General features: G+C 49.3%; 1 protein-coding gene across 1 annotated transcript in view; it reads left to right on the forward strand.

Moving 5' to 3' along the window:
* Positions 1-14,399, forward strand: part of TBC1D10A (TBC1 domain family member 10A) — a 31,427-nt gene that overhangs the window by 13,870 nt on the left and 3,158 nt on the right. The window contains exons 2-4 of the mRNA XM_028124658.2: positions 4,941-5,040; positions 9,300-9,407; positions 13,914-14,020. Coding sequence (XP_027980459.2) covers positions 4,941-5,040; positions 9,300-9,407; positions 13,914-14,020 — 315 coding nt within the window. The remainder of the gene's footprint in view (positions 1-4,940; positions 5,041-9,299; positions 9,408-13,913; positions 14,021-14,399) is intronic.

Here is a 14,399-nt window from a genome sequence, read left to right on the forward strand (position 1 = left end):
GCTTCACTGAGCGTTGCTGGGTATGGGCAGGCTGCTCCCTGGGTCAGTCAGAGCACTGGAGATGGGGATAGACTGTCTCTAGGGGCTTGGGGACCAAAGATAGAGCCCCACAGTGGCATCTGGAGAACGGCTGATTTCCTCACAGTCTTCCCAGGCGAGTCCAAAGCAGCACACGAGTCACTGTGGCAGAGGGGAATCCCTGGTTCTACCACTTAACTTAGTAGCTTTGTGACTTTGCCCAAGTCATATAACATCTCTGATTGGGTCAAGTTTCTCAGGTGCCAAATAGTAATTAATCTATTAATTAGTGAGGGATCCACCTCACTGAACCATTAGTGGCACAGATAAAATTGGCGTAAGCAGAAGTGGCTTGTAGCCCTGAATGCAATTCATATGAAAGTAATGATGTCATGAAGAAAAGCAAGCAGGCACCTGTTGAATACCTGTGAGATGCTTGGTGGGAGTTACAGAAGTTCAAGACCCAGTCCAGTTAGGGAGGGACAGTGCTAAGCAATATGAGCAAGTTACAATGAAGTGCTCATTTCATCTCTTGATTCATTAATGAATTACTGCTGAAATCAGCTTTAGGGGATTAGGACCAGCATTAAAAGAAGACAAAAGAAATAGACTAGAATAATATAAAATTAAAATGAGTATTTCAGAATGCATATAAGAGTAAATTATTTCATAAAATGTATTTCAGTTATGCGGGTGTGTGTGTGTGTGTGTATAAAATCTCAGTATAAAATGTATTTCTTATTGTGGGTCTCAGTTTGAAAACTTTGAGAAATAGTGTTCTAAGTCAAGATTGATGTCTTCAGGTTGGAGGACAGTTAATGAGATCGGGGCAGGCATGGAGACTATGTGAAGGCTGAGGGCTTAACCTGTAGGAGCAGAGGAGTAAGGGTTAAGAGCATGGGCTGTGGAGTCAGGCAGGCTTGGGTTTGAGTCCCAGCTCTGTCACTTCCAGCTATATGGCCTTGAGTGAGGCGTTTAACTTTACTAAGTCTTGGATTCTACTTCTGGAAAATGGAGAGAATGGTATTATGGTAGGGTTATTATGAAACAGGAATAGGAAGAAATTGGTAAGTAGTAAATGATGTATAAATGGTAACTACTATTGCTGCTGGTATTTGAAGCTGTGGTTTTTATTGATATATTGGGCTCTGAAAGGGTTGCTGTGACGTAGAGAGGGGAGAAGAAAGGGCATTCCAGGTAAGGATGGGTGGTTGAAAAGGGATAAGCACGTGTGTGCCTGGGATGAGACTGGTCTGGCTGAGATTTGTGCCACCTTAAAAGAGGGTGTTGAGATTATAGATAGACGTTATCAGGAAAATTTTGGCATTACATGGGGAAGAAAGTTTTAATAGTAGAAACTTCAACAATAAGCTTATTGTGATAATGAGGCCCCATCCCTCGTGGAATTCCAGCATGGGTTGGGCCACTAGAGACTGTTCTCATTAGGCTCTTTAATTGCAGAGACTCCCTCAGGCCACCTTAAAGAAAGAGAGGTTTTCTGAAGGATAAGTGAAGCCCTCAAACTGAAGCACCCCTGACTGTGCCATTGGTTCTTTAAACTGGCCATTTGGTCAGCTTCCCTGTCACTAGAAGCTGGTTCATGCTCTCCCTCCACTGTCAGGGGGAAATTACCTCAGATAGCGTCTACACCATCATGCTATTTGCAGGGATGCCCCTGACTCCATCTTCATCTCCTGGCTCCTTTCTGGGCATCCTTTGAGGATCAATTCACAATTAAAGTCATTCCAGTCATCTAGGGAAACAGGTCCAGAGAGGGCACAGGGCTTACCTATTGTGGAAGGGATTCCTATACCAGACAGCAGTCTGATCAGATGCCTTTTGAGATCCTGACTGACTACGCTGAAGGATATGTGAACCTTCTGGTTTTTTGTTTTTTTTTTTTTAAAGAATAGCCTGCAACTTTTTAGGGGCACATTTTGTGCATCAAGAGAAATCTGCCTGCAGTTAGAGAGCACATGATGTGCTGAGTGGTGGGTACAACCAGACCTCTAGTGTCTTCCTTTTCACCATCTCCAGGTGACTTAAACTCCTCTGCTATTGGAGGAGAAGCCACCCAAATGACCATGTTTCCTCAAAAATTTCCTCAGTTTAAGTTTTTAAAAGCCAAATAGGTCTTTCGATTGACGTGTACATTTAAAGTAGTGGTGGGGTTTTTTTATTGCTTCTTTTTTTTTTTTAAGATTTTATTTATTTGACAGAGACACAGTGAGAGAGAGAACACAAGCAGGGGGAGTGGGGGAGGGAGAAGCAGGCTTCCCGCTGAGCAGGGAGCCCAATGTGGGGTTTGATCCCAGGACCCTGGGACCATGACCTGAGCCGAAGGCAGACACTTAACAACTGAGCCACCCAGGCGCCCCTTTTTTATTGTTTCTGAGAAGATCTTGCCAAATCAGTGGTATAGCTTAAAATCAGTAGTGTCTTAGAATCCAGGAAATATGGTCGTTTGTTTTGTAACCAATTGAAATTCCGGCCTGAGGTTTGATGTTGGGGCTTTGAAACTGCTAAAGCTATTATCTGACATCATTTAAAGGAACACTCAACTTGACTGTGTTCCCCTATGTATCTGCAGTTGGGAGAATGGGTATCTCTGAGGCCCTGCAATCAGATTTTTTTTTTTTTTTAAGATTTTATTTATTTATTTGACAGAGAGAGAGACAGCGAGAGAGGGAACACAAGCAGGGGGAGCGGGAGAGGGAGAAGCAGGCTTCCCGTGGAGCAGGGAGCCCGATGCGGGGCTCGATCCCAGGACCCTGAGATCATGACCTGAGCCGGAGGCAGATGCTCAACAACTGAGCCACCCAGGCGCCCTCCTGCAATCAGATCTTATCAACAAAGACAGACCTGGAGGGTTGAGGTATCAAACGGGCATGTATTTAATCACATGGGAATTCACTGGAAGCTGGAACTCCCAGGCAAAAGCCTTGCCCTCTGTGAGCCTCAGTCTTCTCATCTGCTCAGTGGGAGGATTGGATCAACAATTATCCACATCTACAACTGCCAAAACTTCCTGTTAACATAACGTGGGCATCCCCTCTCATTTAGTTAACTAGAAGACTCACGTGACTTGTGTAAGTTAGTGGTTTGTAGGCGGTGGGAGGCAGCATGTCCTGTGATGTCTGGGCCTTTGGTTTCCGTTCCTTGCATGTGTAGGGGTTGTCTGGAGACATACATCTGTCAGTAAATGTCTTGATATAAAGGTGTGGTCTCTGGTTTTCTCCTTTGGGGAGGGAAAGGAAAGGAGTGACCTCCTGCCCTGGTTCTGCCTCTAGGTGGTGAGGGGTTCAGCAGTTTGAGAGGAAAATGACCTGTGTCAGTGTATTGAGGGGGCCAGGTTTGCCTCAGGCTGTTGTTTCTCCTCAGCTGTTCAGCTCCGAAGCTGCTCTCAGGCCTGTGCAGTTCCCCAGATAAAGCTCAGTAAAGAAGACCTGCCCTTTTGTGTTTTGGAGGCCTCTGTTCTGCCAAAGCCCCTCCCTCTGCTCTTCCAACCAGTAAAAGTCACAGCAGCACATTTCCTTCCGTCAGAGAATCAGAGAATCAAGGCCTGGGCCAAGCCCTAGCCCCATCATGTCCTGTTCCTAAGGGCCTCCTCCCAGCTGCCTGAGTGCTTCTGACCCTGCACTCCTTTCTGGGAGGTCAGGCAGGACTGAGTACAGGCTCTTGGCTAGGATCTAACTTGGATTTGAGTCTGGGTTTTTCCACTGATTTGCTCTTTGACCCTGAGCAAGATACCCTCCCTGGGTATCTTACCTCTCAACGTCAAGTACTTTTTTTAATTGGAAAAAAAGTAAAAGTTTAAAAAAAAGAAATTTGAAAGATCCATAATCCACCACTTTGAAAGTGATTTTAAGAAGAGAGCACATATGTGTGTGTACAGAGGTATACACATACATTTTTTTCATTATTTTCTTACCAATATTGCTCTGTAGGCTAAATAAGAAAGCATCTTTAGAATACCCAGTCTCCAAATGCTAGTCCCCTCCTCTTTGCCCCTGAGAGTTATGTGAACTCAGGAATTCCTGGGAACTCACTTCTTGGAGGAAGCCCACTCGCTTGAAGTACGCTCTGGCTAAGCCAGGGATTCTGCCCCAGCCTGCCTCAGCAGCCTGCCTGGGGTGGGTCTTCATGCTCCAGTGTTTTCCCCTGTGACTCTAGTGGGCATTCAGAGCCCAGCAGAATGTTAACACCATGAGGGCCAGGACTTTGTTCTAGTCGAAGGAGTGTTTCCCCATAGCCTGCCCAGAAGCCCTGGCCCTAGAACAATGCCAGCACAGCTGTGATAACTGCTCAATTAGTAGATGTAGAAATACAAGTGATATTTGGTGAGGTTTTGAAGCATGTGTAGGATTTTGATAGGGTAGAGACAACTTGGAGTCTATTCCAGCAAAGGGACTGGCATGAGTAAGGTTGAGCGGTGGGAAAGGGCCAAGGTATAATTGGGGAAACTATGAGTAACTAGCTTTGCTAGAGTGAAGAGGTGAGCATGTTATTTCTGTACTTGTTTGACTTTTTTTTTTTTTTTAATCCAGCTTTACACCTTGCATGTAGGCCCTCTGAAGAGGCATATTTATTTAGACAGACCCAGGACAGGAATGCTTTGCTTTGGTGCACAGATGCAGGCACTCAGACTTCTGCCCCCAGAGAGGCCCAGTGACCCCTGGCCCCCTGACACATTGGGGGATTGGGCACTTAACCTGGTATCTCTTTGGCTTATGCCTTTTAGGGAGGGGGCAGCATTCCCTCTCATCTATGTTAGGGTGTTCATGGGTTAGCAGCCCTAAAGGGAACACGGGGATGGGAGACAGGGGCAGGAATGAAGGCCTGACAAGGCTGGTGGCTGGGGCCTAAGCCAGGGCCTTTGCTTTTCTTGGCACCTCTGATAGGCCCTGCCCTTTGCTCCACAGGCTAGAGGAAGTACCCCTGGAGGTGCTGAGGCAGAGGGAGTCCAAGTGGCTGGACATGCTCAACAACTGGGACAAATGGATGGCCAAGAAGCACAAAAAGGTGAGGGGCCTGGCCTTGGGCCTTGGGCTGGGAGTTGGCAGCCTGGGGAAGAAAAGGAAGAGGGAGGAATTGTATCAGCTTAGAGGAGCAGCAGCTTCTCTAACTGCCAGCAGCCTTGAGTGTCCCCATCTGCCAGCTCTGAAAAGGGAACAGAAGCTGGTGGAGGGCAGGGACTAGTCTTTACTTGGTCCTCCAAGATGACTTCAGATTCACACAGAACTTTGTCCTGGAGTCAAACTTCAAAGCTACTTTTAGCCAAGAGCCCTTAATAGGCTGCTTTCCTCCAAACCTCTTGGGAGAAGTTCTTGCTGCTACTTACCACCGACCTTTCAGGGAGGACTTTATAGTGCTAGTAATAGCTAACATGTGTTGAACATTTGCGGTGTGCTGGATACTTGACTTGAGTGACCCTTACAACTCTCCAGTGAGGATGGTAGCAGTGGTACCCCTACCTTATGGGTGACCCACAAATCAAGGTTTGAACCCAGGCAGTCTACATTTAGTGCCTGCATTCTTCATCACCACCCTCTAGATTAATGTGATGAGTTCCCTTTTGCCTCCTGGACAAAGGAAAGAGAATGAAAAGTAACCTCACAATTTAATGGTCTTATAAAAATGAAAATACCCAGTGGTCCTCTCCCAGTTAGTCTTTCCTTAGACACTAGCTCTGTTGCCCCATAGGAACATCCTTGTGCACCACAGTGTGTGTGTTGATGCCCTTGGCCACCTGGGCAGGATCCAGTTACTCCCTAGCCTAGTGGAGGCCTGTCCAGGGTCTCTCTGCACAAATTCCCAGGGCACAGAGTGAACCTGCTGTCCCACTGTCATCACCTGACATGCTGGTCTGGTCCAGGCTGGCACAGCTGGCTGCAGGGCCTAGCAGAAAGCTCAGAACTGAAGGTCAGATATGGGCTTGGTCCCAGCCCCACTACCTTCCCCTCTTCATGCCTGTGGCTAGCTGTGCAACTTTGTGTGAGTCACTTCACCCTCTCAGCCTCAGGTTCCCTGGTTGAGTGGTAATGACAGTCATGTTGGGAGGCTCCCATGAGTTGGTGACTGTAAAGCCCCTGTGCCTGTGGAAAAGAGGCACACCTAGGCCTGGGCTCTTGCTTGCTGTTCTGTATAGGCTTTGTAGCATTCATTTTTTGCTTATTAAACATTTCTCTTAAAAATTTTTGTTTTAAAGATAATTGTTCTAACTGCTTCCTGCATGACTCTGGGGTCTATTTTCCTGCCTCAACACACACACTGTGGTGCAAGGATGTTCCTGTGGGGCAACAGAGCTAGTGTCTAAGGAAAGACTAGGAGAGGACCACTGGGTATTTTCATTTTTATAAAACCATTAAACTGTGAGGTTACTTTTCATTCTTTTTCCTTTGGCCAGGAGGCAAAAGGAAACTCATCACATTAATCTAGAGGGTGGTGATGAAGAACGCAGGCACTAAATCTAGACTGCCTGGATTCAAACCTGAGGTTCTTAACCTTAAGCTTCAGCTCCCTCTCCACTGTCTGTTGTGACTAGTGGCTGGCAGAGACAGTGGATCTTTCATGCCCCAGCCTCCTTTGCAAATGGGGATTCCAGAGGGGAGTCTTGGGGAGCTCCTTTCAGCAGAGCAGGCAGCACTACTTCCTCTTCCCTTTTGCTTCCCTGGAACTGTGGTTAGAGGCCAAGGGCTCCCCCTGCCCAGTAGGGGCCACCACAGGAGGCTGTACCCTATCCTACCGAGAGGCCCTAGCCCTCTGCTCTCTACTCCTGCCACCTCAGCTGTGGTCACCCTGGCCCTAGGAGCTCTTCCTGCTTGGCTGTGCAGGCTTGGGCTCTCCCCCTGGTCAGGAAGTCATGGCACAGGAGGGACAATACCTGCTTCAGGAAGTAGGTCCAGACCCAGTACTTCTCCTGGACTTATCCTGAGTCCCCAGGAGGGGACTGTATAGAGGCAAGGTTCTTGCTGGAATGCTGTCTTCCCCTGTAGGGCTCTGCTCAAACTCTGGCCAAGGCCTCCCAGAGTTCAGGCAGGGTGTGGCCTCACTCAGCTGTCAATCAGAGAATGATAATCCCTTGTGTTTTCTGTTTGCTGAGAACTTTCTCTTCCTTTATCTTTTCTGATCCCCACCATTGCCTCCTCTCTAAGGCAGGCAGGTGGAGCTTGCCATCCCTATCACCTCTGTGCTAAGGAGGATTCCAGAGGCCAGAGTGGGAAAAGCTGGCTGTATTCCTGGTTGTCCATCCTCACCTCCCCAGCCCCACCTGAGTGAGGGCAGGGACTCTTTGAGAACCTTAATGGACTGAAGGTATTCCTGGGCTCCCCTAGGGCAGGCCAACTATGACAGGGGGCTGTGATGATGTAGGGGGGCTGGCTCAGGTCAGGCTAAGCTTGGCCCTGAAGAGAGCCTAAAGGGCCTGTGGCTCTAGGCCATACTATATCCCTTTGCCAAAGTCTTCTCAGACCAAGTGGCCTCCTTAAGGAGACCCTTGTCCCATAGCAGCAGGAAACTACTCACAGAGTCTGGGGCAGTTCCCTTCCACTCCCTTCCTCGCCCCCTCCTCGCCCCACCTCTTCACCCCCTTTGCCGGCAGTCCCAGAAGCTCAAGCTTAGCTCCCATGATCAGCCACTCTGCTCTTCCCCCACTGCCTCCAGCCTGTCTGCCTGTCTCCTTCCTGGTTCTTGACACTCTCTGACCCTTGGAAAGTTTTCTCTTGTTTGTGCTGGTCATCAGAAAGCTAGGCCTTCTTTGCTCCTCTGAGAGATTCCAACGGGACTGTTTGAGGGGGTTTCCAGGTGAGGGGAAGTTAGGTGTGAGCCTGAGCCCCTGGGGCTTCTGTGTCAGGCATTTTCCTGGGATGGAGGGGTGGAGAGGAAGGGATTTATTGAATACAGACTATGTGTCAGGCCCCCTGCTAGGCATTTTCCCACCCTTCTAATAGAATCCTAGGTATTGCCATTCTCTTCTTAACTATTGATGAGTATTGATTGGCTCAAGGTCAGCACTGGGTTCAAACCCATATCCAGTTGCTCTTCCCACTGCCCTGAGTTCCCGTCTTCATCCCAGGCCAGGCTGCTTAGTGCAGGGGCTAAGGGGAGTATCATTGGCCAGTAGACCCCCCACCTCCATTCTATAGGAGTGGTGCCTTTGCTTTTGCCCTCACCCTCCTTGACCATTGGCCTTGAGGTCAAGGAGGACAATCAAGGCAACTGCCTCAGTCTCATTCTGTCCCAAAGCCCAGGTGGAGCTCACCTCTCATCTAGCTCCGAGAGTCCAGTGGAGTGCGAAGTGCATGGGGCTGGATCCCTCTAGCCTGTGTGGTATAGGAGGTAGTGGGTTCCTGATGGTGTGACCTTAATATTTTCCCACTCTGTGTTTCAGTTTTCCCATTTGTAAAAGACATGATGATTTTTCAAACTGGATTTTGATGGCGGAAGCCTTTTTCTAATAAAGACAGCAAGTATAAGAATTGAGCCCTAGCTCTGGGTTATAAGCTACCCCAAACACTTCCTCCTTCTCCTCTCCCAGTCTGTGAGTGGTAGGAAAGACCTGTGGCATTGTAGCAAGAGTTGCAGTCAGGACTCACAGCCAGGCCAGCTGCGTCTGCCCTGGGCTGGTAATAGTGGGAGCTCAGGGTCAAGGAGAGCAGAAGAGAGGATTCATGACCAAAACAAAGAGGGAGCCATTCTGATCAGTTCCCATCTTCCTTCTGAGTTCTGCTGAGTTCTCTCCCCTCTAGGTGGGCTGTGTCCTGCCACATGGCTACTTAAACACCCCCATGGAAGGGCCCAGGCCATGTCTCTGGGCACATTCTGGTCATCTCAAAAGCTACCCTCCCCGCAGCTGCAGCTGCAGCTGTGCCCCACACCATGCAGATCCCTCTCTAGTGATAACCAGTGGTGCTCCTCCAACTTGGAGGAGCATTTTGATTCAGTTCCATTTTGATTCAGAAAATGGTCATGGGGATTCAGAATTATGTAGGAGACCTCAGGAACATCTGTTTTATCACTAGGCCAGGGGACAGCGAGACTGACATCACCTGGTGGCAGCGTATCTAATTATAGCCATTACTCCCCCTGCCCCTGGCATCCTAGGCTTTTCATTGTAGCAATAGTAGCAACAGGAGGGAAGTCCTCTTTTCTCCCCTTTTCTGCTTGCCCAGTATGCTAACTGAAGGCCTACCAAACACCAACAGAAGAGCTGGGCTGGCACACAGCCTCTGGAGGACTTGCCTCGGTGGATGCATGAGCACAGTCCTCTTTTTGACTTTCAGATCCGTCTGCGGTGCCAGAAGGGCATCCCTCCTTCCCTGCGGGGCCGTGCTTGGCAGTACCTGTCAGGAGGCAAGGTGAAGCTACAGCAGAACCCTGGAAAGTTTGATGTGAGTGGCCCTTCTTTCATCCTACCCGCCCTCCCACTTCTCTTGATGTCCTTCACATAGCAGCAATCCTCCATGTGCTTACTTGGACCTCAGCAGTATGAGCTGATTAATAGGTCAAATGCCCCACTGACCAGGCCTGTCCAACCTGTGACTCCTGGGGGCTCTGCCCACCTGAAGCTCCAGCGCTGAGCAGGCTTCAGAGGGATGGACAGATTTTCCGTCCTCCATTCCAGCTCTTTCTCTTGTCAACCACCTAGTTTTGTTTTCTTAGGCTTAATAGGCCACCTCCCAGCTCTTGGTCATCAGGAGGGGACACTCAGAACCACTTCCCTGACTCCTTTGGGCTCTGTGCTCTGGGCCTTTGGGGGCCTGCCCTCAGGGTCACTGAACCCTCAGTAACTCTTAGCTTCCCATCCTCGACTCTTCTCCTGCCTCACCCAAGCTGGCCAGACACAGTTCACCCATGCCACTAGTGGGGTTGTCAGCCTTAGGGGTGGCAGAGCCAAACCAGTATCCTTTGGGGTTAGAAACCAGTCAGTGGCCAGAGAGGGTGTCCTCTGTAGGCATGCCTTCTCCTCCCTACTCGTTGTCCCCTCCCCCATGGCTGCCAGAGTAAGAATACCCCTACATTCATGGGACTTCTTAGGGCCCACCTGGGCTGGGCAGCAGCTCCAGCATGCTCCCCTATGGGAGGCACTTGGCTCCCCTGGGGTTACCCCTGCTTACCTGCCAGACCTGGCCCCAGGCATCAGGGTTTCTCCCAAGCTCTTAGGGCGGGTGACAGGCAGTGAAACAGAGTTGCCAGCTACCAGCTCTTTGTTGACATACTTCATGCTTTGGCAAACACTCCTGTTTTGCCAAACCTGTTCCCTGAGAAGAGTGGGTGGGGCGGGGCAGCCTAGAGTTTCTGCTGTTGACCTGAAGAGGGTAAGAGTCATTTGCTAGCAGTACTTGTCCGTGGGGCTGTAGGGTTTGGTGGAGTGTCTGGTTGGAAGCAGCTCTGGGAATCAGGGTGATTGGACTGTCCCACAGAGCAGCAATACCAGGCCTCTTGACTCCAGTGTCTTCTTCCATCCCTTTCATTTCAGGAGGCTGCATCCTGGGTGGAGGGGGGAGGTTCAGTTGGGAATCTCTCCCCAAGTCCATGGTTTACCTCTGGCTGCTAGAGCATAGGCATGGGAGCCAAGAGCTTCGTCGGCCTGGCCAGACTCCTGGTTCCATAGTTAGCAAATGTGAGCACATCCTGTGAGTAGCAGAGCACAGAGCTGTGTGTGCATTTTGTGTGTGGGGAGTAGTGTATCTGGAGAGAAATCAGCCACCTTTGTGAAGTCTTGAGGGTTGCTTATGGGAGAAGGCTAAGAAAGGCCTTCTAGATCCTCTGAAGCTGAGTGGTGGGTCCCCAAGTCAGTCCGGGAGACTGGAACAGTGGGTTTTTTTTTCTTTTTAAATTTTTATTGTTATGTTAATCACCATACATTACATCATTAGTTTTGGTGAAACAGTGGTTTTTGAGCACACCTAGTAAGGACTTTGCCTGTGGATGACATGGAGGAAGTGAGCAAGGATGAGAAGCTCCCTCTGGCTGCTGTGGACATGACAGCCAGAGGCAAGGGTACAGTGACAGGCTATTGGTGGCAGCACCTATTCCTGTATTCCCCTGAAGACCCAGGTGGTTGACCCCAATCTCAGCTGTCAAGGCAGGTTCTGCAGCCTCTCATGGCTCCATATTCTCCCGTACTTGCTACTTCTTCCTCCCTCATTGGGCAGGGCGAGACCTTTGGCCTTTTCTTACCTGGTTTTCTTCTCTGGCTTCACCTCATGGTGGTGTGAATGCCTTCAGGCTCTCTTGGAGGTTGCAGTAGCTGCATCAGCTGCCAGCAGCCCACACCTGCCTTTGATTCCCAGAGCCCTTTCTTCCCACAGGCCCTTCAGCTATACGTCTTCCTTTCTCAACCACCCATGTGTGGTTAAGTGCCTTGGGCTGCTGAGGTACCCGGTGAGCAATCCTAGGAACTGACTTCTTGGGTTCTCAGGTCCCTACCTTACCAGAGCCCTCTCGAGAATTTGTGGGATCCTCCTCCCCTTTCTAACAAAAACAATCCTGCTTTGTACTCAGTATCTAGCCCTGGGCTTGACTTAGGAGGTTCATAGGACACATACAAGCCCCATCTTTAGAATATGTGGGACTCTAGAGGTTGTATACCCACTTCTTCAGCTGTGTGCCTGACCAAAAGCCCTCTGAAGGCATCTGGTCCTTCTCTCCACCTTCCAGCCTTGAACACTCTTGTCAGTTTTTTTGCTCAGTACTTACTCTCTCATGTCAAGTTACCTGACACCCCAGGGTCTTTAGTTTAATGTTGGGACACACCCACTGAGGGGGCACAAGAGGGAGAGGGACTTTTATGAAGACACCTGCCAGTCAAGGCCAGGGCCTGGGTCTGTGCCCACAGGTGTGTTTGCTGAGAAATCTGGCCCTCATCCCAGGGGCCTTCCCTGCATCATCAGCCCTGCAGGCAACGTGTACATGGTCTGCTTCCCTGCTCAGCCCTCTGGGTTTCCTTTTTATTGATTTTTTCCTTTCTATTTTTAGGATCTTTTTAAAAGATTTTATTTATTCATTTGTGAGAGAAAGAGCACACAAGCAGGGGGAGTGGCAGGCAGAGGGAGAACCAGGCTCCCTGCTGAGCAAGGAGCCTGATGTGAGACTCGATCCCAGGACCCTGGGATCATGACCTGAGCTGAAGGCAGACACTTAACCGGCTGAGCCACCCAGGTGTCCCTATTTTTATGATTTTTTTAAAAGATTTATTTGTTGATTTTAGAGAGAGAGAGAGCACAAGTGTGTGTGAGTTGGGGGAGAGGCAGAGGGAGAGGGAGACAAGCAGACTCCCCACTGAGCAGGGAGACTGATGTGGGGCTCGATCCCAGGACCCTGAGATCATGACCTGAGCCAAAACCAAGAGTTGGATGCTTAACCAACTGAGCCACCCAAGTTCCCCTATTTTTTCTTTTTTTTTTTTAAGATTTTATTTATTTATTTGACAGAGAGAGACACAGTGAGAGAGGGAACACAAGCAGGGGTTAGTGGGAGAGGGAGAAGCAGGCTTCTCGCTGAGCAGGGTGCCCAATGTGGGGCTCGATCCCAGGACTCTGGGACCATGACCTGAGCCAAAGGCAGACGCTTAATGATTGAGCCACCCAGGTGCCCCTTTCTATCTTTTAAAGTTGAGGTATTTACAGAGAGTGAAATGCACAGATCTTAAGTGTGCAGTTCAGTGAATTTTGACAAATAATACATATCCATGTAACCAACAGGCAAATCATGATATAGAACATTTCAAATGATGGGGAAATGATTTTTCTTTGTGTAATACTTTGTTTTTAAAACGGTACTCATGTTAAAATGTTCACAGACATTCCAAGAAAAGACTAAAACTTTGTTGAAACCCCAGCACCCAGAGATGGCTCTGAGTTTAATGGTTTGACAAATGTCACATCCTTCCAGATAGCACTCTGTGCAGATCCTTCTCTCCTTTTGACACACACACACACACACCCCCCTCTGGCTCTGAGTTTAATGGTTTGACAAATGTCACATCCTTACACACACACACACACACACACACACACACACACACCTCTGGCTCTGAGTTTAATGGTTTGACAAATGTCACATCCTTACACACACACACACACACACACACACACACACACACACCCTCTGGCTCTGAGTTTAATGGTTTGACAAATGTCACATCCTTACACACACACACACACACACACACACACACACACCTCTGGCTCTGAGTTTAATGGTTTGACAAATGTCACATCCTTACACACACACACACACACACACACACACACACACACACACACACACACCCTTACACCCATTCCTAGACAGGTGATGCCACTTGCACAGGGAGACAGCAGAGGAGTTGGGATCAAATGGCTCTGAGTCAACCTTCCAGGCCCAGCTCTACCATTTTTCTAACCATGAGGACTTGGGCAAGTGACTTTTCTTTGATCCTCAGTTTCCTCATCTATGAACAGTATAATGATAGGACTTTTCTTTGAGGTTAAGAAGAGTCAGTGAGGCCCACGGGTTGCTCAGAGCAGTGCTAACAGGTGATAGCTTTTGCTTTGATAGTAGCCTTCCCTCTTAAGGACCTAAGGTGTTTGAGTGAGTCCTGAGTAAAGTGCCTGAAGGTTATTTCCAGCCACAGCTGTGACAGACACTCTTGACTACATGGGTCTTCCTGGAGCCAGGGTCACCCCTCAGGGTTTCTAGGGCCCTTCCCTCCTTGCCTCTTTGCCCCTTGTCTTTCATTCTTCTCAGGCTTCCTTACCTGAGCTTCCTGACTTGTCTTCAGGAAGGTCCAGTTCGTGATGGGATTGGGTGGGCATTGCCCCTGGCAGAGGGCTCCTCCAATACCTGGGACAGTTGTATCTTCCCAGCAGCCATCCCTAACTCCTAATACATGCTCTTGATCTTGCTTCTAGGAGCTGGACATGTCCCCTGGGGACCCTAAGTGGCTGGATGTCATTGAACGTGATCTGCACCGGCAGTTCCCTTTCCATGAGATGTTTGTGTCCCGGGGAGGCCATGGGTGAGCAGACTGGATCTTATGGGCTGGAGGTGGCCTGGGCCCTGTCCCTCAGGGCGCAGAGGATGTAAAATGAGTTTGGGTGTATCTCCGGGGCCCAGAAACTGGGAGTCCCAAACTCCACTGTTAGAGTTTCCCTTTGGTTTGAATCGATGGGTCTTCTTAGCTTCTTCTCTTACCTTTGGGGCAACTTTCATTTACTCCCCAGCGTGCTAGAGCTTGCCTGGTCCTCTTCTGGAAACAGGTTTTGGTGGGGAGAAAGAGGGTTAGAGATAACTGGGTGTGCAGAAGGTATGTAGGAGGGGAAGGATAGGCAGGCCAGGCCAGAGGCCCAAGATAGACACCTAGGACAAAGCTATCTGGCCAAGAAGACACAGCTGCT

Source organism: Eumetopias jubatus, unplaced genomic scaffold (genome assembly GCF_037043125.1).
Source record: "Eumetopias jubatus isolate StellerSeaLion01/CBP00866 unplaced genomic scaffold, mEumJub1_p1.0 scaffold_16, whole genome shotgun sequence".
NCBI classification, from domain to species: domain Eukaryota; kingdom Metazoa; phylum Chordata; class Mammalia; order Carnivora; family Otariidae; genus Eumetopias; species Eumetopias jubatus.